The sequence below is a fragment of the Dermochelys coriacea genome, chromosome 2, assembly GCF_009764565.3.
Source record: "Dermochelys coriacea isolate rDerCor1 chromosome 2, rDerCor1.pri.v4, whole genome shotgun sequence".
In the NCBI taxonomy this organism is placed as follows: Eukaryota; Metazoa; Chordata; order Testudines; family Dermochelyidae; genus Dermochelys; species Dermochelys coriacea.
Genome location: NC_050069.1, coordinates 30,481,593 through 30,506,288, shown reverse-complemented (window position 1 = coordinate 30,506,288; position 24,696 = coordinate 30,481,593). Strand labels below are relative to the sequence as shown.

The 24,696-nt window shown below is 39.8% G+C and overlaps 1 protein-coding gene across 3 annotated transcripts in view; it reads right to left on the bottom strand.

The window, feature by feature from the left end:
* CSMD3 (CUB and Sushi multiple domains 3) overlaps window positions 1-24,696 on the bottom strand; it is a 1,226,382-nt gene that overhangs the window by 422,554 nt on the left and 779,132 nt on the right. For all 3 annotated transcript variants that reach the window (XM_038390468.2, XM_038390469.2, XM_038390471.2), the window contains one exon: window positions 18,534-18,703. In XM_038390468.2, the coding sequence (XP_038246396.1) occupies window positions 18,534-18,703 (170 nt within the window). The remainder of the gene's footprint in view (window positions 1-18,533; window positions 18,704-24,696) is intronic.

Below are 24,696 nucleotides of genomic sequence, written 5' to 3'. Positions count from 1 at the left end.
TAACTAACATAAAGGTTATTAATAAATTACAAAAATTGGTCCCAGTAGTTTCCCAAAATCACCCACAAATCCATTTCATGAGATAAATATTCTATGCTTTTAATTTTTCCCCAAAAAACATACTGTGTTGCAAATGTAATCAGTCTTCTTACTATATTAACCCTTTCCCACTGCTTAGTTTGAAGCTGAGCTCTCTCCAAAGCTGACACTAACTGGGAAATCATTGCCTAGGAAGGAGTACTGCAGAAAAGGCTCTGGTGGTTATAGTGGATCACAAACTAAATATGAATCAATATTGTAATACTGTTGCAAAAAAACCCAACAACCCCAAACCAAACAAACAACCCTCCACCCACCCAGCCCCCCAACATCATTTTGAAATGTATTAGCAGGAATGTTGTAAGAAAGACATGAGAAGCAGTTCTCCCACTCCACTTAGAACTAGTAAAGCCTTAACTGGAGTACTGTGTCCAGACCACACTTCGGGAAAGATGTAGACAACTTGGAGAAAATACAAAGGAGAGCAACATATATGATTAAAGATCTAGAAAACATGATCTGCAAGGAAAGATTTTTAAAAAATAGCTTTGTTTAGTTGGAGAAGAGAAGCAGAAGGGGGGAGATGAGAAGAGTCTTCAAATACATAACAGTTTGTCATAAAGAGGAGTGTGATAAATTGTTTTTCTTATCCACTGAGGGCAGGACAAGAAGCAATGGGGTTAAATTGCAAAAAAGGGAAATTTAGGTTAGACAATAGGAAAAAATTCCTAACTGTCAGGATAGTTTGGCCCTGGGGTAAACTGGCCAGGCAGGTTGTGGAATCTCCATCCATGGAGGTTTTTAAGAACAGGTTAGACAAAAACCTGTAAGGGATGGTCTAGATAACACTTAATCCTGCCTCAGTGCAGGAGACTGAACTAAGTGATGTACTGAGTTCCTTCCAGTCCTACATTTCTACAATTTCTATGATTCTACAAATCTGCTTTATGGATCTCTAGCAGGTTTGTTGTAAAATACACCCTACTCTATGCCACGTCTATGATGGAAAATAATTTCAAGGTTTGCTGAATTTCCTGGAATTCTCTGTCTGATTCATTGTATAAAAGAGCAGAGGGGAAATGGCTCCTGGGGCATTGGAGGAGAAAGGAGGAAAATATCATGCATTTAAATATAAAACAAAAACAACAACAAAACTACTTTTCCTCAGGCTGAGTGAATTGAATATCAATCTAATGTACATTTCAACTGAGAACACTGGGGAATCCCCTAGTCTAATACACTGGAATATAAACCCACATTCAATGTGTTTGTATCACTTTCCTTTTCAGTCTTTTCTCCTTTCTTATATTTTATCCAGGTTACATGACCTAATAGAATTACATCCCTGAATGGATAAGAAGAAAAGAGCATTAGTCATTCACTCGGTTACTACCACAGGCCCAGTGATCATTTTCCGCATATTTATCTTGCAAAGAGAATGGCAACAGCCTAATATAAGTTCCCTCATGAGATCTGTACCAGAAATCGTGACTAAGGGTGGAACTCTGGCTGCACTAAACTCAATGGGAGTTTTGCCAATGACGTCAGGGGAACCAGTATTTCACCCAGAGTCCAATGCTGAAGTTAACAGGGGTACTCATGAGTTGGGGTGTCAAGATCGGCCCACTAGCTTGGTTTTAATATAGAAATGACCCTTTTCTTGATACCCCAATGTCCAAATAAGAATTTGTGCAGGCTATGCACTAAATGCATAGCAGGAACAAGGGTTCTGAAAACATGATTTGGCCTCAAAATGATATATTTCCCTTTACATCCTCCCAATTCAAGGAGATGACTCTGGATTTGCTATTGCGAATTATCTATGTGGCATCTCACTGAAGACAAGGGTCTACCTTTGTGAATCATTTTGAAAGACTGATCTTCTTAATGGCACCCATATGTCTTACACAAATGTAAATAAAATTGTGTAAATGGTTCTCCTATCAAAATGAATTAAATATTGGGTATATTGTTTTTTTTAAGTATATTACATTTTAAGGTTTTTAAATTACATAAATACTGTATGGAAAATATACTATTTTCATTGATAGATGGACCCAAATTCCACTTATTGAATGTCACAGACCCACATGATGCTTCTGAGTGCTAGCATTTATATTTGGATACTGGATTAAATTGGCTATTCATTCCAGGAGGCTCAATTATCAACCGTTCTTAGAGCTACAAATGAATATAATTTAAGCTGTTATTTGATTTCAGTTCTGAAGATTTTACCAAAGGAAGAATCTTTTTTTTTTAACATAAGTGTGCCCTCTTTTAACCAACCTACTATTGGGAATTTGCCATCCCAAACAGAGATAACATATGGATATGGAGATCTACACCCTTTGAAAGAGGCAGAACAACACAATATTGACAGCTAAAACTGAAGTTAGCATTGCCTTGTCAAACATATAATTTATTCTGTACATCAAATAGAAATGTGCATTTGAGGACAGAATAAGGCTCATATGTGTTTTTGTGCATGTACTAGCTCTTACCCACCAAAATATATAATCTTCTGCTTCTATGTTTTCATGGTCATGATACACAAATGAATTATGATCTCGTGTGTAGAAAATTCTTAAGAAACCAAAATTTGGATTTCCATGCAAATGTTCTTTGTTTATATATATATATATATATATACACACACAGAAAGAGAGTGCTCCAAAAACTTATTCACAGGGCACATTAACATCTTAGGTCTTGTCTACACTATGAAGTTAAGTCAACATAAGGCAGCTTACGTCGACCAAACTATGGAGGTGTACATACTACAATGCTCCTCCCACCACTGTAACTCACCTCCTATGCAGACCTAATAGAACTACCTTGACAAGAGGCACAGAGCTTAGGGGAACACAGTTAGAGAGACACAGTATCAGTGGAGACACTGTATTGCTTGCGTTAACCTAAGTGGCCTCCAGAAGGTGTCCCAGAATGCCCACCATTATCACCCTACTCACCATTTTGAACTCTGCTGCTCTGCAGCCAAGTATATAAGTATTCACCCCTCCCCTTTTGAAGTCCCAGGAAGTTTTGAAATTGCTCTTCCTGTTTGCTCGATATGGAGAGTTAACATAGCTACTGCCCCGGAGACCATGCCGTGAAAACATTCTTCTGCTTGGAGTACACCGGTGGTGGAGGATCTCCTGGGTCTGTGGTGAGAGGAGGCTGTGCAGTCACAGCTCCACTCCAGATGCAGGAACTTTGATATGTATGGCCAGATTGCTTGGTGGAGAAGGGCTATGACAGGGACATGCAGCAGTGCCATGTAAAAATTAAGGAGATGAGGTGGGCATACCAGAAGGCAAGGGAGGCAAATAGTCATTCTTGTGCGGAGCTGCAGACATGCTGCTTCTACAAGGAGCTCCATCCCCAGCAGCAACCCCACCTCTACCGCTAAGAGCCCCGTGGATACTTCGGGGGGCTGGAGTTACCAGCTACCGGCGTGAACTCTGAGGACAATGTATTGAATGAAAGAGTGGAGGTGGAGGAGAATGGAGGACATGTGACAGGGAGATCTGGTGGCATGGGCAAGTAAGGATCTCTTTTTGACTCCTGAGCAGTCTAGTGTCCCCCAGCAATGTAGCTATGCTGAGTCTGATGCAGGGGAGGGAACCTCTGGTAGGTACTCAGTTTGTTTCAGTACTGCAGGGACATATACTACTTTTTTTCATCAAGCTAGAAGAGGTAGTGAAATAACCTATACAAGTACATTTGCTATCTGCTTTCTCATTCCCCTGTACAACTAGGCAGTGGGAGCCTGTGGAAAAGTTTGTGTATGCACACCTGGATGTCCCGTGAATCCTTCATAGAGATCTCTAGGAAACTTTTCTTTCTGCAATCCTCTGCCAAAGGTTTCTTGGTAGGGATGCCTTGTTTCTTCCCCACGGTAGGACACATTGCCATTCCACTTAGCAATTACTTCAGCAGGCACCATTGCAGCACACAAGCTAGCAGCATATGAACTCAATGCAGCCACACACATGCAGGAGGTGCTCCCTTGCAGCCTTGGTTACCCTCAGCAATGAGATATCGGCTACAATCACCGCTGCCTGTGGAAAACGGTGCCAGTATTCACTACGATAGACCTAGGTGCTTGCTCTGATAACCATGTGTGCATGGTCCCAACTCACCCCCTCTCCTGCAGGCTGTACTCACCATGGCTGGGGCGGCCACCATGCTGAATGACTCATAAGGGAAAGTGAGAAATTTGTGCTTGTAACTTGTTTGGATCAAGGGGTATAAGTACAGTGACAATAAGACCTCTGTCCACTGTTTCTTTACCAGTGCAGATGTGGCCTTGAGGGTACCCACATGCACACTGGCAGAGCGGCTTGGGCAGATAAGCAGAAGAAAGAAGAGGTTTAAGGAAGACATGTTCCTGGAGGTGCTGCAATCCTCTGATGCTTCAGATTGTGAGCAGAGAGGCAATCAATGAGAAAATGTGGAGGATACTGAGAAAAGAAAGCAGGTCCAGGAAGAGATGATAATGCTGCTCAGGGAGCAAACAAACATGCTGTGCTCTCTGACTGAACTTCAGGCTGAATACATCTATGCTATCCTCTCCCTGAGGAACTGCATCCCGGGACCTCCATACATTCCCTCCACACATTCCATTTATCTTCCATTGCCACAATAGTACCCCAGGCACGCCACTCTACAGGATATCACACACAATGACAGCTTAACATATAGCCAGATGTGAGATCCTCGTTGGCCTATGTGCCTGTGAATTCACTGTCCCTTCCCCTTTAAAGATTTTTTTTCCTGGGTATAAGAAGTTTACCTCAGAATGACATAGGTATGTTTGCATGAGTGTAGAATAAAAAATCAACTTATGGAAAGTGAATGAACCTTTATTATTCTCCAACACATGATGACTGCTGCTAACATTCAGAGACAGTAGCTATAGGTGCATTGGCATTGTTATAATAGTACACACACAGCAATTATAACAATGTTCATACCACAGTGCAAAAAAAATAATGCCAGGCTCAACACATTACAGCAATACACATTACTATAGTTCATTGTTAAAATGCTCCTTCAAAGCCTCCATGATCCACATATCTCTCCATTTAGCCTCTCCAATAGTCCTGGTATCTGACTGCTCAAAGTCAGCGGACAGCTGTTCAACTTCCTTGTGCTACCCATGGGGAAACTTCTCCTCCTTTATCAGAAGGGTAGCCATGTTAATCTGGATCTGTAAAAATGGCAAAGATTCCTGTGGCACCTTATAGACTAACAGACGTATTGGAGCATAAGCTTTCGTGGGTGAATACCCACTTCATTGGATGTATTCACCCACGAAAGCTTATGCTCCAATACGTCTGTTAGTCTATAAGGTGCCACAGGACTCTTTGCCACTTTCTCCTCCTTTGCTACACAGATATTAACAAAGCCCGTTGCCAACTCTGTCCACATATCTATTCAGGGGATACCATCATAGGGCCTAATCACATCAGCCACACTATCAGAGGCTCGTTCACCTGCGCATCTACCAATGTGATATATGCCATCATGTGCCAGCAATGCCCCTCTGCCATGTACATTGGCCAAACTGGACAGTCTCTACGTAAAAGAATGAATGGACATAAATCAGACGTCAAGAATTATAACATTCAAAAACCAGTTGGAGAACACTTCAATCTCTCTGGTCCCTCGATCACAGATCTTAGAGTGGCTATACTTCAACAAAAAAGCTTCAAAAACAGACTCCAACGAGAGACTGCTGAATTGGAATTAATTTGCAAACTGGATACAATTAACTTAGGCTTGAATAGAGACTGGGAATGGATGAGTCATTACACAAAGTAAAACTATTTCCCCATGATATTTCTCCCTCCCACCCCACCCCCCACTGTTCCTCTGATATTCTTGTTAACTGCTGGAATTAGCCTACCTTGCTTGTCACCATGAAAGGTTTCCTCCTTCCCCCCCCCCCTGCTGCTGGTGATGGCTTATCTTAAGTGATCACTCTCCTTACAGTGTGTATTATAAACCCATTGTTTCATGTTCTCTGTGTGTGTGTATATAAATCTCTCCTCTGTTTTTTCCACCAAATGCATCCGATGAAGTGAGCTGTAGCTCACGAAAACTTATGCTCTAATAAATTTGTTAGTCTCTAAGGTGCCACCGGTACTCCTTTTCTTTTTGCGAATACAGACTAACACGGCTGCTACTCTGAAACAGATATTATGAAGAGCACAGCAGACTGCTATGACCATGGGGATATTGCCCTCGCTGAGATCTAACCTGAGGAGACAGCACCAGTGACCCTTTAAGCGATCAAAGGCTCAAGAGTCATTCCATACCTGCTGAGCCTGTTGTTCAAGTGCTCCTTGCTGCTGTTAAGTTGGCCAGCGTATGGCTTCATGGGCCATGGTGCAAGGGGTAGAATGGATCTCCCAGGATCACTATTGGCATTTCCACATCCCCACTTGTAATTCTCTGGTCTGTAAAGAAGAGTCCCTGCTTGCAGCTTTCTGTACAGGCCTCTATTCCTAAAAATGCATGTGTCATGCACCTTCCCTGACCAGCCTGTGATGATATCAGTGAAACAATCTCAGTGATCCGCCAGCACTTACAATGCCGTAGAAAAGCAGCCCTTTCAGTTGATGTACTCCATCTCAATGTTGTCTAGGGCACACAATAGGGATATGTGTGCCATCTATTGCCCCATCACAGTTAGGAAATCCTATTGCTGCAGAGCCATCCACTATTTCAAGCACATTACCCACAGTCACAGTCCTTCACAGTAGGAGGCAATTAATAATCATGCACACTTGCATCACAGCAACCCCATGTGGATTCCTGACCCCAGACTGATTCAGGAATGATCACTAGTAGTCTGGCATTGCCAGCTTCCACATAGCAATCACCACTCACTTCTCTGCCATGAGGGCAGCTCTCATTTTGGTGTCCTTGTGCCTCAGAGAAGGGGCACAGTAGGCTCCATGCACAGTACCACAGGAAGGTGGCTTTGTGCATCCAAAAGTTCTGCAGCCACTGTTCATCATCCCATACCTGCATAACAATGTGATCCCACCACTCAGTGCTTGTTTCTCATGCCCAGAACTGACGGTCCACCATGTGCAGCTGCTCTATGAACACCAAAAACAATCTTGAATTGTGTCTTTCCATGGCACATAGCAAGGCAGACCCAAAGCATCATCAGACTTGCAGCTCAGAAAATGCTGCAGGATGAGGTGAGTTGTATTCATAATGCTCAGAACAATGCTGGAGAGCAGTCCAGGATTCATGCTTTCTGATGGAGATGACAAACGCACAGGTTACAGGGGCTGTTGAAAAGTGGTGAGAAATGTACTAGGAAACCCACGGAATGATGGGTTGGTGAAAACTGCATCATGGGATGCTGCAACTGCCCCCATGAGTCACTGCACACCCTTCCCAAAACACTCTGAGGTGGATGATGGTGAGTTGCACATTGGGATAACTACCCATGATGCACTGTTCACTGTGTCAGTGCAAGAGCTACTGTGGATGCTACTGTGGATGCACTACACCAACAAAAGGAGTGTAGTGTGGACATGCAACAGTGGTTTACCTAACTTAGTCAACCTAACTTAAGTTGACTTAACTTTGCATTGTATACATGGCCTTAGAGCTGGATCCTGAACAGTGTGAATAAGTGCCAAGTAAAAGTGATGAGTAGGGCAGGGAGTTCAGGGGAATTTGATCATGGATAGCTGTTCAACTCAGACACCAACCTCTCTCCCCCCTACCCCACCAGCTTCAAGAGTGAGTCCTCTTTAGGATAATAAGAATCATGTTTACAGCCATGTTTTCTCAGACATTACAGTCTCCACAAGACGTGCCTTCTTTTTACTCTGCACATTTGCAAGTAAAGAACAGACAAACTAGAGGAGTTAAGTTGCCACTCAATGCATAAGTCTACACCTATTGCTTAAACTCATTCATGCCCATGCCCTTTGCTGATCCTGGAGCACACCACACTTGCACAGTCCTGATGTGATAGAAATGTTCAAAACTATGAAGCAGCAGTGTTACACAGAGGGTCGTAAGTTGTTAACCTATTGACTCTACTCTGAAACCAGTCTTCATTCAGTTGTTCTTCCAAATTTTCACATTGTGGACCACTTCGTCTACCAGAGATACTTTCATAGACACAACCCCTCCCAATCATTCAAAACCACATGCTCCCAGCAACATCTGCAGTCACTGGTTACACACAAAAATTGACAATATTAAGACAACAAGCTCATATATGTACTGGGCTCCCTCATTTTGTACCTAAACTACTAATTACCTTTTGCAGGGTCTGCAGCCCCCTGTAGGTCTGATCTCTTCAGGGCACTCTGCAGTTTGCTTTCACTAGAGCTGATCAGAAAAAAACTCAGATGGAACCATTTGCAATCAGAAAATGCAGCTGTCAAAAAACTATGCAATTGTGCTGAATTCACTAAAATTTTGTTTCAGAGGAAAAAAGGTGGATTTTATTTTTTGCAAACTCAAAATCCTCTATGAAACAGATTATGTGTTCTTTTGCACCTGCTGCACCTTGCACTTTCAATTTTAGTTCCATCCGTGAATCTGCTTTCAGTTGAAATTACACATGACAAAGAACCATTGTCCTAGTTAATTACAGGGGCATGGTTATGTTGAATGACACATTATTAATCATTAACTTTTTATTTGTATTGAAATAAACTAAAAATGAAAAGCCCTCGTTTCAGAACAGAACTTTTAATATAATTACACTTTTTTCAAACTATAGGAGCAAAGGCAACTATGTTCAGCTTATCAATACTTTCCTGTTGAAATGTGAATGCATTACTTAATGCCATAAAGCCTCTTGAGTTTAAAAGGAAAGGAGTAAGGGGAAATTGCATGTGTCATAACTTGGTAACTGAATGTGTCTGTTTTTCTGCGTCTTTGACCCCAATAGTTTGCTCTCACATTTAGAATTCTGCAAACACTATGGTGCATAAACTCAGTCCTCACTGCAGTTCTAAAGAAGGGAACATCTGTTTAATAGTGACTAAAGACTGATATTAAATTGATTGGCATACAGTAACTATGGATATCTAGTCTCATCCATTTGCCACCATGGAACCTCCTTTCGCATTAAATCAAGACAGCACCAATAGCAGAATATACTTGTATGAATCAATGCTGAGGAAGTTATGTATTTATTATATTTCTAACAAAAAAAGGAGTACTTGTGGCACCTTAGAGACTAACAAATTTATTTGAGCATAAGCTTTCGTGACCTACAGCTCACTTCATCGGATGCATTCAGTAGAAAGTACAGTGGGGAGATTTATATACAGAAAACATGATACAATGGGTGTTATCATACACACTGTAAGGAGAGTGATCACTTAAGATGAGCTATTACCAGCGGGGGTGGGGGTGGGGTGAGGAAGAAAACCTTTAGTAGTGATAATCAAGATGGGCCATTTCACACACCACACAATAGAACCACTAACCCAGGAACCTATTCTTGCAACAAAGCCCGTTGCCAACTCTGTCCACATATCTATTCAGGGGACACCATCATATGGCCTAATTACATCAGCCACACTATCAGAGGCTCGTTCACCTGCACATCTATCAATGTGATATATGCCATCATGTGCCAGCAATGCCTCTGCCATGTACATTGGTCAAACTGGACAGTCTCTATGTAAAAGAATAAATGTACACAAATGAGACGTCAAGAATTATAACATTCAAAAACCAGTTGGAGAACACTTCAATCTCTCTGGTCACTCAATTACAGACCTAAGAGTGTCTATTCTTCAACAAAAAAAACTTCAAAAACAGACTCCAACGAGAGAGTGCTGAATTGGAATTAATTTGCAAATTGAATACAATTAACTTAGGCTTGAATAGAGACTTGGAGTGGATGGGTCATTACACAAAGTAAAACTATTTCCCCATTTTATTTCCCTCCCCCACCCCCACTGTTCCTTAGACGCTCTTGTCAACTGCTGGAAATGGCCCACCTTGATTATCACTACTGAAGGTTTTCTTCCTCCCTCCCTCCCCCTGCTGGTAATAGCTCATCTTAAATGATCACTCTCCTTACAGTGTGTATGATAACACCCATTGTTTCATGTTCTCTGTGTATATAAATGTCCCCACTGTACTTTCCACTGAATGCATCCGATGAAGTGAGCTGTAGCTCACGAAAGCTTATGCTTAAATAAATGTCTTAGTCTATAAGGTGCCACAAGTACTCCTTTTCTTTTTGCTAATTCAGACTAACATGACTGCTACTCTGAAACATTTCTAACAAAAAACCCCACACAATACCATTAGTCAGAACTGCTATATCAAACATAGCAAAGAGAAAGAAAATTACATACTAAAAGAAACAAATGGAAAGCAAGCTATATGTTCTGAAATCCACATTCTGAACCCTGATTAGACCAATTCAGAAACAATAGGTGTCAGCTCCTCCCTTCTCAACCTGGCATCAGAAGCAGTAATGATTTATTAGTTTCAGAGTAGCAGCCGTGTTAGTCTGTATTCGCAAAAAGAAAAGGAATACTTGTGGCACCTTAGAGACTATCAAATTTATTAGAGCATAAGCTTTCGCCCCTCTGTTTTTTCCACCAAATGCATCTGATGAAGTGAGCTGTAGCTCACGAAAGCTTATGCTCTAATAAATTTGTTAGTCTCTAAGGTGCCACAAGTACTCCTTTTCTTTTTGATTTATTAGTGTAAAGGAGCAGTCTGTTTGACACTAATAAATCATTACTACTTCTGATGCCAGGTTGAGAAGGGAGGAGCTGGCACCTATTGTTTCTGAATTGGTCTAATCTGTGGTGTCTCTGCTCCAGTTTTTTCTCTGCTTCACAGGAAAGGGTTTCAACATAGGGTGTTCTTGCTCGGATTTATTTTTCTTTGCAGCTTGAAAACTCTGAAAAACTAAAACTAAATGCCTGGAACACAGACTTGCCTTTCAACCTATTCTTGTAGGGTTGTTTTGAACTAGTTGTATCAAAGCAGCCTAAAAAGGACATAGTCAAGTGCTTGGATTCATCAAGGGCCTCCTAATCTGGTCATGAAAAAATCGGTATGTCATACTAGACTGATTTCCAAGGCTGAAAAACAGACTGAACACATTTGTCACTTCAGAAAGCACTCTGAATTAGGAATAGGGATCACAGACCCCAGGAGGAAAGAGACAAAAGTTGAGGCGAGATTACAATTCCTAAAGACTGTTTGTTAGGGCTTGTCTACACTAGGAAATTAACCAGAATAGCTATTGAAAAATAGCTATTATGGAATAACTCCCAATGTGGCCAATTTTAAAGTGCTACTGCACTTTAAATTCATACCCTACCTTAATCCAAAATAACTTTTAAATGTAGAAAAGCCACTACTTTGATGCTGCCATCATTTTCCTTTTCCAATGAGGGCAATGAATGTCCAATCTACACCGAATTCTGGTGGTCACTTTAAAGTTGGCTGTTTTTGGAACTCAGCTTGTCTACACTTGAATTTTATTTCAGATTTAAGTATGGTGTGAATTTAAAGGGCAATAGCTATTTTGAAATAAGAGTGTCCACAAGGGGAGTTATTCTGGTTAATTTTCCCATTTACACAAGCCTTCGGATTCAGCTGTGCTCAGTCTCTACATCAGTAGTCAAAGTAGGATTTTTTTTTTAATTTTGACACAAAAGCAGCCGCAGAAGACACACTAGAGCAAAGGACGAGTGGGAAAAGCATTACCATACTATTTTACCTACTATTTATTATTAATATAGCCAACTCATTGACTTTACCTGTGGTTCTCTACAAAAAATTTTCAAGAGATGAAATAACTGAACTCTGCCAAATTTATAGCTAAAGACAAAACAGTACAATACAAAAAACAATTCTTATCTCAAAGCATGTTCACCTTAATCAGATGTGCTTCAAAGTGCTTTAAATCCACTTATATTTATATCAAGTTTGTTTACAAGTTAAAAACACTTATTTTGTCACCTAAAATCCAACCCACTAATTTCTCAACTTGTTTTTCTGTTTTTTTTCCTTATCTCTGTTTTGAATACCACAAACCAGCTGGACATAGAGGTAAATCCCAACCTGTGATAGAACATACCATTCATGTATCTTGACTTTGACAGGCTTCCTGTTTTCTAATGTCAAAATTGATTCCAGCCTGAAAAGTGTTGTGGGATGCTTGACATGGGTGAACAGAATTGTAGGAAGAGCATGATATATTTACTTAACATAACTGCCCAACACACACACACACAGAGGATATTATATTAATACCGTTCACATAATATCTATTAATGTAGCGTGTACTATGCCTAACATATATGTATTGGCTAATACCACTCAATGCAATCTTACTGGAGAGGATGGCAATATCTCCTTATTCGTGGTGTCACTAAGACCAGAACTGAAGAGAGCAGCAAAACATTTAAGGAAGAAGACAAAGTAAATCTTGATGAATTCCCTATGTTCCAAGTTTCTCATACCTGTTAATGTGGCTAAAAGTGTAAACTTACTGAAAAATATTCATTTAGAGAAACATTTTCTAAGGTCTCTCTCTTCCAGGGAATCCACTGATATGACAGATTCCTCCCCAACCTCCCTCCCCCCACCTCAAAAAAAAGCTGTTTAACTGTTCATTGTGGGTGAGGTAATATATCTTTTATAGGACTATTTTCTGTTGGTGAAGGAGATAAGTATTCCAGTTTACACAGATCTCTTCTTCAGGTCTAGGAAAGGTTGTCAGAGGGTCAGGGCTAAATACCAGCTGGAACAGATTGTTTAGTATAAGCAATTAACATATTGTAAGAGACCATTCAAGTTGAAGTGGCTAGTTAACACCTCTGTAGTCAGAGTCTATTCACTCATTTTAACACAACACAGAGCTCTCCTGGAGTGAACTGTAATGTTACAAAAAGAAAAGGAGTACTTGTGGCACCTTAGAGACTAACAAATTTATTAGAGCATAAGCTTTCGTGAGCTACAGCTCACTTCATCGAAATGCATCCGATGAAGTGAGCTGTAGCTCACGAAAGCTTATGCTCTAATAAATTTGTTAGTCTCTAAGGTGCCACAAGTACTCCTTTTCTTTTTGCGAATACAGACTAACACGGCTGCTACTCTGAAACCTGTAATGTTACAAGAATCTAACTCTCAACAGAGAAGTACTTCGGATTATCTTCAGGCTTGTCTACACATACCGTGCTGTATCAGTGCAGCTGTGCTGCTATAGTGCTTAGTGAAGATGCTATCTATGCTGACAGAAGAGCTTCTGCCATTGGCGTAGGCACTCCCAACTCCCTGAGTGAGGGTTCAGGTCTGCATAACTACGTCACTCGGGGATGTGGGTTTTCCCCACCCCTGAGCAACATAGTTATACTGACATAAGTCTGTAGTGGAGACCAAGCCTACAAAAAATGTTACCTTGTTGTGTCCTAGTCACAAGGACTCTCAAAGAAGAAACCTCACAAGACTTAACACCTGGCACAGGAATTGTTTGGGGATAGCCAGAAATAGCCACCCTCTAGTGTAAGCTATTTATTATCAGCTTTTTTTGCACTCAGTACTCTGATCTACAGGCAGCAGTCAAAGAGGCTCTCTCAACACCCTCAGAAGACAACTTTAGGATACAGCTTTTTGAAATATTCTCTTCACTAACACAAAGGTGTTTTTTGTTTGTTTTTACAGTAAGATAAATAACGCACTATAATTATCTCTCTGTAAAATCCTAAATGGATTGTAAAAAACCTTTGTAGTAGTCAACATCAGCACTATACCCCCTGTCTCTTGTTGACCTCACTAGCTTAATTGCTAAATAAAACTACAGTACCTTGGGTCCATATTTTTTTTAGTTTTTTTTTACAGTGGGATAGCTAACACACATTAGTTATTCTTTAAAAACACACACTCTCTTTTGTTAGTGAAGGCATCAGAGTGCATTCTTCACAAATGTCAGAAAGGATACAGCCTAGAATTAGAAGATTTTAGTTGCTTAAAACTGTCTACCATGTATGGCACATGTTGACTTTTTCTTAATGCTAACCACTATGCTTGCGATGCACTTCCAATTCTGGTCTGTCAGGTCACTATCTCCACACCTAAATCCACTCACAAAACTCAATACTTACATAAGGCTCACAGGAAGCAATTCACAGGAATTGTTCAGAGGAAATAAACCAAACCAAACAAAAGCTTTAATCTGAACCATTAAGGTTTCCTCATGTCTTAGATGATTAATGATCTTGGTGTTGTAATTCATGTTACTCCTTACCCCAATCCATGCATATTGTTGGTCTTCTCACTCATCATTTCCAGTTAAATCCCTGGAAGTTAATCAGAGTTTTGCTACTGACTTTCATCAAGTCATGACTCTGTCCTTCATGTCTTCAGTTAAACTGTATAAACTTTGGGACTGGAACTATTTCTTTAGTTTAAAAAAGAATTACTCGTGAATGAGTACATCCACACAGATGTTAAATGTCCTCTAATTTATGTGCATTAACTTCACATCTTTAGTTGATTTGTGTTAATTTTCATGAGTATCCTCATGTTGACAGATCTTCAGATGCTTTTGAAAATCCCACCAATTATGTGACGTTGTTGTAAGAAAGCAATAATGAAGTCAAATAAATAATATAAACTGAGTTCATCTAATGTAAAGAAAACCCTATTGATTATGGATTTTCAAGTTCCTGATGAAGTAACAGAATTGCTATAGTAAGAGACCCAAACGTTCTTCATATAAGAGGAAGTATGCCTGTATGAACCATCAAATTCTTGGCTTGATTAGTTAATTTTGAGATGACAAGGTTGTCCTTTTTTGGACATAGCTTTTCCAGGAATCACTTGGTAATTTGTTTATGTATGACAATGACTTATGCTTAAGACTCCATCTTCAACAAAGTTGAACCAGACTGAAAGCATGTAAAATCAATAAGGTTTTGAAGGGATTATTTAATGAGCCGGGGAAAACCTGACAGGCATTATGGAACACACAGGTCAGACAAAAACACCTGTAAAGGAGGTCAATAATACAAAGATATCTCTGCATCATTGAAAATACAACGCAACTGGAGCAGGGACAGGTAAAGATCATGGGTAATTTCTGCTAAATCAGCAAGGGAATAGATTAAAGAGTTAAAAATAGTGAAAGAGATAATAGCATAAGCTAGAACAATGTGCATTTTTATCACAGTTCAAGTTATTTTATTCCTAAAATCCTTCAGACCTCTTGGATGTATATTACCTGGGCCTGGTCAGTCATTGCTTTTTAAATGTATCAGTTTGCTCCAGAACCTCTTCTTATGAAACCTTAAGCTCTAAGAACACCTCATCTTTTTTTCTAGAAAATAGTAGGTAAGTATTTTCTTTTAGGAAATAAGAGAACTCTACTTTAACAAGAGAAACCTAGAACTAACAATTACTGCCTAACATCAAATTGCTTTTCCCCCCACATCATCTCAGAGATTATGAAATGCAATCCTTCTGTGGACTGGGTCATTTGGGGAGAAATTATAACTCCACTCCGAGTCCCCACTCCCCAATCCATCCCTTCCCCCAAGGCCACAACCTTGCCCCACCTCCACCCCCACCCCTCCCCCCAGCGTGCCTTGCCCTTGCTCTGCCTCTTCTCACCCCCGTTCCACCCTCTCCCTGCACCTCCCACCCACCCCGAACAGCTGATTGACAGGGCCCACCGAGTACTTAATTGGAGGGGCCCACCAAACAGCTGATCGGTGAGTGGCTAGTGGGTGCTGAGTACCGACTAGATTTTGTACGTAGCTGTTCCAGCCCTAGAGCACCCACGGAGTTGGTGCCTATGCTATTGGGTATCATCCCTCCTCAAGATCCCTCTGTTATGTTGTAACTCTGCCCTGCCCCCGATTCAGGTAAGCACCTAAACTTTGATCATAATTGATGATGGTGCTGTGGCTGCCTGTCAAATAGTTTTGGAGGAATTATAGCTTAGTACTGTAATTCAAAGGTGGTGACTTGATATGCAAGAATACATTTACCAGCTGACACTTTTATTTATTTATTATTCATCCCCATTTAAGTCAGAGAAAAATTCTGTGAGTGATATTTATAGCTATTGTTCAGTGCTTTTTCTTCTTCCTTTGCACTACCCTTGAAAATGAAGATACAAGCATATTCATTAAATGTAAAAATAATTAAATAAGTAAAAACATTCCAAGCTAATATTTTCTAAAGGAACGTAAAAGGAAAGCTGGTGAACATTGAAATCTGTGTTTTTGTCATGGCAACTCAATCATAAATCTTCTCTGAACTGCCTGTGCGCAGATAAAAATGGCATGGCTAAAGCAGGGAGAAGAGTTGCTTTGCTTCCAAGTTAAATGTCAAAGCTCATTCAATACAGTAGAACTTCAGAGTTACAAATACCAGAGTTCTGAATTCACCAGTCAACCACACACCTCAGTTGAAACCGTAAGTGCACAATCAGGCAGCAGCAGAAGCAAAAAAATAAATAAATAAATAAAAGCAAATATAGTACAATGTGTTAAATGTAAACTACTAAAAATTAAAGGGAAAGTACTATTTTTCTTCCACATACACCTCTACCCCAATATAACGTGGTCCGATATAACGTGAATTTGGATATAATGCGGTAAAGCAGCGCTCCGGGGAGCGGGGCTGCTTTACCTCATTATATCCAAATTCGTGTCACCACAAGCGGTTCCTCTGCGCCCCGCCCCTTACTTGCTGCGGCCCCTTACTTGTTGCTCCGCTCCGCCTCCTCCCCTGAGCGCGCCGCTGCCACTCCGCTTCTCCCTCCTTCCGTTCAAGGGGTCCCCCACCAAACAGCTGATTGGCATGGCAATCCTGGAAGGGAGGGAGGGAGAGAGGGAAGGGGAGAAGAGGAGCGGCAGCGGCGCGCTCAGGGGAGGAAGCGGAGGTGAGCCGCGGCAGGGAGCGATTCCTCTCCCTACCCCGATATAATGTGGTCTCACCTATAAGACGGTAAGATTTTTTGGACTGCATTATATCGGGGTAGAAATGTAGTAAAGTTTCAAAGTTGTATTAAGGCAATGTTCAGCTGTAAACTTCTGAAAGAACAACCATAACATTTTGTTCAGAGTTACAAACATTTCAGAGTTACGAACAACCTCCATTCCCGAGCTTCTACTGTAGAATGTTTTCATTTTTACTTATGGATAACAGATTTGGATAGTTCAATTTTATTTATGGTCACGAGGAATTCCATCCATAATTTTCTATATAAAAAAACTACGAAGAAAAACTGGTATATTTACTTCTATCAGTGGTGTGGGGATAGTGATCTATATGTAGGCCAGAACCTCTAAATGTAGGCCCAAATCTCATCTCTAAAGAATCATTATTTTCTCTAACTCAATTCACCACTTGTAAAATACCATAATTGGTAAAACTGAACATTACATACCTCATATGGATGTTGCAAGGATTAGTTTTATTTAATGTTTTTTTTTAAATTGAAGATAAATGGTAAGTATTAACTCTCTAATCAATTAGTAAAGTAAAAGGATAATTAAAGGAAACAGTCAATTATTTTGTAAACAGCAAAGCAAAAAATGTAATTTCTGCATTTTTGGGTAGTCCTTTGAAGTAGTTCATTTCTGTTAATTTGATGGAGTTAATGTTTGTTTTTTTAGTTTTATTTTTTTGTTTTGTTTTCCATAAAGCCTGGGACTATTTGTTGTTTTGTTTGTTTCTGCCTATTTGCCTATTAGAAATGGTTTAACAGTATTTAACCTGGAATGTAAATCTCTAAGCAATGGATTCAGGTAGAAATGTAAATATTTTGTTAGTCTATTCATAAAAAAGTACCTAACAAACATTTTAAAAAACTGTAGTTGTTAGGGTGATAGCTCTACATCAAATTAATAATGTTAGTATTTGAGATCAATTTTTAAAAGTGCTGGGAGCCCAACTGGAATTGCTGGTGCTCAACATTTTGCAGAAGGTGCTTCATACCATGCAATTCCAGACCCCTCATAAGTGCATTCCTTGCGTGCCAGTCAAGAACCATATAAAATTAAGCCTCTCAATCTAATTGGACAGAGGAAAAAATATTACTTCCTAGACAAGAACAAAACTTTTGAAAATTTTGATGCAAAACCATGAGTCATAGGAGACATGCAATCCTGTTAAAAGATTAGTATGTAACATACATAGTAAATTTACATACAACTATAAGACTGCAGAGTATGTTTGGTCTTAAAATGTTTTTATGGCTATAAAAAATGAATATATGGTTAGAGAATGGACATGTAAAGGAATGGGAGACTGTAGACAAGATAAAAGGTTGCCTTGTTCCTGACTTATTACATGTGGAATTGTTTTAGATAGAAGATACTTTACTATAATGGCAATTATTAATATAAACTCACAGAAAATCGTAATACTACAAACAGATGATCAGCACAATGGCATGAAAGCATGATGTGTTTAGAAATAACATAGACACATTACAAAAAGTGACAACATACCTTAAGAATATCTCCTTGTGCTAAGTGAAATGTTCTGGCTGAAATATTGATTCCCTTCCCTGCTTGTACCTGAATGCTATAAATGCATTCATGGTTGTTTTCATAGTTGAGTGGGTAATTGGGGGACAGCAAAATTCCTTCATTATTTGTTGCAGAGGCTCCACATTCAGCTGCAGGTAAAACAGAATGTTGAGGTATAGCTTAATAGAGGACATAAATATTTCAAATAATGGTATGGGAATGTTAATGCAATCTACCAAAACATTAACATTTGTTGTTATCTAGAGTTTGGTTATAAAATAAATTAATGACAGTGAATTATTAGAATTTCTTCACCTGAAGATTCCACAAATATTCATAAATGTATAAAATACTTTAATAAACTATTCTAAATAATATACAATAATTTTGAAATATGATAATAAATATAAAGATAATAATGGAAATATTTGAACAAGCCTCTATTTTTGTTTGGGGTATTTTTAGTTCCATCTTTGTTATTTTTTTCAAAAATTATTGAAGACAAAAATTAAATGAAAATAATAATACTTTGGAAGTCACATGGAAGATCTGCATACAGAAACATACCAAAATATCTCTAATATTAATTTAATAAAAATAACCACAATAGGTGGATGGTATAAATTATGGAGTAAAATAAAAAGTTATAAATTCAAAATTTACCAACCTAATAAAATAGGAGTAATCTAAATAATAAAAGAGTAAAAAGAAAATTCCCAAACAAGACCTCCATTAAGAGGGATTAAAGTTGAAAATTCATAATAGTAATTTAGGGAAAAAATACATTACAGTGATGATGTACTTATTCCAAAACCAAACATTATTAAACCAGGCAATTAACAGTTAAGGTTAAAAACAAAATAAATCAAAATATCCAAAAATCAAATTTATGGAAATCTGTACTTAAGGCACCAAGTAATCTTAACTCTGACTTGTAGTGATATCATGTAGTAGCATATGATTATGATTAAGACATTTTTGAATTTGTGGTCCCAGAACAGATTAAAATGATAGCAAAAGGACATTAGATTCCCCCTTGTCCCCCACTTCACCTTGCGTCACTTTAGGACAAAGTTAAAGTTATTTGAGTGTCCTAACTGTGCAATTCCATATCTTAAATTTGGATGTATTTTAAATTTAACCTGAACTTTGAATTTCCTAGGTATATAATGCTTGTTTCTGGGATAGTTACATCCTCCATATAATGTATTTGACCCTAAACCACTCGTATGCACGCTAAGCTTTAACTCCATTTTACCATAGTTTTCCTTTGGTTTTAACGTTTGGAATTTTCTTGGTTCGTTATTTTACATACCAAACAAGAAACCCAAAATAATTATACCATGCTATACTGATAACAATTTTAATACATATATGCTATCAACCTTAAAAGTTTTTTTCATTATTTTTAACCTTTAAAGTCAGATGTACACTTTGCCTGGAGCAGCAGAAAGTAGCAAGTGCATAGTGGCCAGATAAGCTGTGTGAAAATCATTAGAGCAGCCAAAGGACCCAGAGAGCATGGCCTGACTTCCTCCTCTCTTCTGTCCTCCAAACTCCAGTCCACTAACTCCCTTTTCCCCAATTCATCCTCCTTGCTGCACCGTACATTCCCTGTGGGTGTCCACACAAACACACCAGTTCCTCCCACATTCCCCTCTATAGACATATGCTTATACACTAGTGAAATCTCTAGTGTCCCCCTCCCTCCTGACCTTATTGTTGAGTACAGCTGGTGTAATGGGTAGTTTTGAAAAGAAAATTACAGATTAGTGGTCATCTTTGCAATTATTTTTCACAACTGAAAATACTCCCTCAGTAGAGGCTGATGCAGAAAGTTGTCTTCTTCTGAATTACTCATGAAGAACTGCCCTCTTTCAAAATGGCTACTATTTCCCATTGTTCTCAATGGGACTGAGGCCGGCTAAGATGCCCCCTTTCAAAATGACCACTGCCTCCCATTTTTCCCTTATGGAAGCTAATAGACCCCTATATTTCCAGAAGGTGGAGAGGAGCAGGTGAATGTAGACTATGGCCATTTTATTAAGGGCAGCTTGTGTCCTTAGCTCTATTGAGAACAATGGGAGATAGGTGTCATTTTGAAAGGGGGCAATTCTTCGTTCAGTTTTCTCTAGAACATTATTCTTCAGCCTCTATTGAAGAAGAAACTTTCATTTATGATGAATAACAACAAAAAAGCGATCATTAATCTTTTTTAAAAAACTCTTCAAAGTAGATTAAGGTGAGGTTTCAGTGAGTTTAAACCATAAGAGTAGTTTGAAGAGACTACTTTTCTGTTATTAAGATCATTAGGGACAACACAAGTCTAACATGTGGTGCTAAATTTCTTTCAGGACCTTCATTTTTACTTATTTTAACTAATTAACCGATTAACCTGTAAATTCTCAGAAAATGCATTAATTAACCAGAGTAACTGTAATTTTGAAGAGATGCCGCATTTTTCATACATAACATAGAACTATGACCCACAATTTAACTGCAAATTCCTAATAAAGATAATATGATTTATTACAATGATCGTCCTGCAACTTTAAGCTGGGGGAGGGGGTGTTTGGATTGCTGGCCGAGTGAAGGGAACAGCGCTTTATGGCTGTGGGGTGGGAAGATGAAAACTGCTGCAAAAAGGGGCAGCGTGGTCGCTGACTTATCTCCTGGGAATTCAGGCTTTAAAAGGGGCAGCTCAGGGCCTAAATCCTTCCTTTTGGGCTCTGTTAATGCATGGCATGATGGGTGGTAGGTGCCTTACACCCTGAGCCCTCGAAAGGAAAAGGGTGGGGGTGCCTAAAATTATTGGGTCACACTTTGAGCCCTCAGAAGGTTATAGGTGGGGTGCCCTAGATTTTTGCAGATAACAGGGTCTCTGGCCTTCAGCCCCATAAGTTTGGGGCTGCCAGGGCTCAGGGCTTTCTAAAAAATACATTTATTTTAAGATAAAAGCACAACAGAGAAAACATACTAAAAACAATAAAAGCCCTACACACATCCTAATAGCTTACCAGGGATCACCTTTCACAGATTCAACAGGGGATCTGGCCAGTGTCAGTTCTTCCAAACCTTCCCTAAGTATTACTCCTCCCCTCCTCCCCCAATGGCCGCCCTATAGAAGGTTCTGTCCACTGCTGGTTTAAAAAAGCAACAACAACAAAAATGCTCTATCTAAGTCAGTTTAAACTCAGACTATGTATCCAAAAGTCCTTTCTTTGTTTCTTGTGCTCTAGAGAATCCAGTATGAACCAGTATATGGCAAGCCTTTCAAGGTGGAAGTACCTTTTTGAAGATGTTACAGCCTTAGTGAATTTACCTAGTCACCCATCACCATTCTCAGTTCCTGGATGACCTGCATGGTAAGCCCCTTTTTGACTAGTAGAAAGACTGTGAAAGCATTGTAAATGGCTCAGCTCCAGGATGTTTATGTGAAGGGTTGATTCTCGTGGGGTCAACAAGTCTTGCTATACCAAGTTGTCCAAAAGTGTTCCCTAGCCAAGCATAGATGGATTCATCACCAGAGCTTTCATTGGCAAAGGGAGGAAGAATGGAACCCTTTGCAGGTTTTTGGTGGGTCCATCCACCACTTTAATGTCAACAGGACTCAAGGTGGAGCATGAACCAACAGGTCCAGATGATGATTGCTTGATGGATGTAGACTTCCACAACTCTTGCATATAGTGAAGGTAAGGTCTGGCATGCTGAGTCAGGATGCCATATGGCCCAGTAGTCTGAGACATGTTCTCACAGTTGTTCTTGGCTGAGCCAGAAGGTTGGTGGACAGGACGAGCACAGCATGAGTTTTTGGGGTGAGGAGCTGGGAGAGAGAAGACATGTCATTGCTATCATGGAGTCCAGAATGACCCTAATGAACTCCATTTTGTGTGTGTGTGTGCTGGGATCAGTACTGACATGTCTTTTCTTATTTTCAGAGCTAGTTAGGAAAATAGAATCTGAATATGGCAGATGAAGTCTGTTACTTGTTGATGAGCTTCTCCCCAAATCAGCCAGTTGTCTAGTATGAGAACACTTGGAGTCCCATTTTCCTCAGGTAAAACAACACTACCAGAAGGCACTTCATGATCTCTGGGAGGTATCAACAGGCCAAACGGTAGTACTATGTGCAGGCAATGACAACCACCCACTAGGAACATTAGATACCTTCTATGGGCTGTGTAGATCACAGCGAAGAAATAGGCATTCTGGAGACTGAGAACAGTGTACCAATCATTCAGGTCTATGGATAGGATAGTAGAAGCAAGTGACACCATCCCAAACTTGAGATTTCTAATGAAGGTATTTAGTAGTCTTGGGTCAAGACTATCCTCCTCCGCTTTTTGGGAATGAGGAAGTAAAGGGAATAAGCTCCTTTATGAGATATCTTCTACTGCTCTAAAAATGAAGAGATTGCATCACAAGATGTTGGACACTCTCATGAGAGAGGTTCCTGGATAGGAAGAAGGTGGTTGAGAATGGGAAAGAGACTGGAACTGGATGCTATATCCCATCTCTTCAATTTCCAGAACCTGCTGATTTGTGATGATGGTGTTTGTGATGATGGAACCACAGAAATGCTATAAACTGGTAGTGGGCAACCTGCGTCCTGCAGGCCACACACAGCTCATCAGTGTAATCCACTGGTGGGCTGCCAGACAATTTGTTTACATTTGCATGGCTGCCCACTGCTCCCAGTGGCTGCGATTCACCATTCCTGGCCAATGGGAGCTGCGGGAAGCAGTGGGAAGCACATTCCTGCAGCCCGTGCTGCTTCCCACAGCTCCCATTGACCGGGAATGGAGAACCGCGGCCACTGGGAGCTGCGGGTGGCCATGCAAATGTAAATAAACTTTCTCACAGTCCACAATTAGATTACTTTGATGGGCCGTGTGCAGCCCGTGGGCCATAAGTTGCCCACCACTGGATTAATGGTTCCAAAAAGGAGGGTATGGGAACTCTCAAGTGAGCAGTCAAATCCACTGCCTAGCACCTGAAGGAGGCAAGTGAATTGACACAGCAGTGAAAGTACAAGACTTTCTCCTGAGAAATTGATGTTGTTTCCTTTGTAGATCCATCTCATTGTTTTTTGTTTAACTGATTTTCATAAAGAAACAATTAAAAGTACAAAAATTCAAGTAACTTACACCTTGTATATGTTTCCAAATACTTCATGCCTCACAGGACCACTAACAGAATTACATAATCACACTATTTTACAACTTGTCAAAGCTGTAAGACAGACAATACATAACCAAACAATACTATATAGACATAATATGTTAGGGAAGAGATAACAGTAATAAAATTAACTACATACATGAATAGGGAGAGGAGGGAAGAAGAGGACGGGGAGGGAAAATGAAGTGACATCAGGTGTAATGAAGGTTTGCCATTCTTTGGACCATCTCAACATTTTTTTATCCAAATGTATCTAGAAATAGGGTCCAACTTTCTTCAAATTCACATAATTGCTCTCTTTAGTGATCATCTATTATTTCTTTGGCTACTAACACAGACAGGTCCAAATGTCACTGTTCTATCCTGAACGTAAGCCTACTTTTCCATTTTAGTAAAATCATGTGGTTGGTGATCATCTGAGTCATTAAGAACCAAGATTTTGTGGTGGTTTTAACACAAACTTATCAAGTAAATAATCTATGACATAATTTTCATCTGAGATTTGACTGCTGAAGCTGAGCACCATTTTAACTCGTATCCAATTTTTTTCTACAGCTGCCAGACTGTTGGTCAGTCCCATAGCATATGCATGTAGGTTCCTCTTTCTTGTATAGCACCAACAAATAGAGAATAAGACCTTCTCTTGAGCAACCTCTGTGGTATCCAATGCATTTGAATACAATATTTTGTTGTATGATACATAGCCTGAGATCCACAGAAGATTTTTTAGCATTACATAATATGCTCTGCTGTTGTGATTCTTTTAAGGGCTATGATAAATCCTCTTACCATCCTTTCACAAAGACCTCCAGACTAATGGAGATCCTCTTCATTAACAATGTGTACAAAGAGGACATTGGCCTGGGCACTTTATGAAGCATTTCTAAGGTCCCCAGTAATCCCTGACTCATCTAGGTAGGAACTGTGCTGAAACGACTCAATCTTTCCAAGTATCAGTATA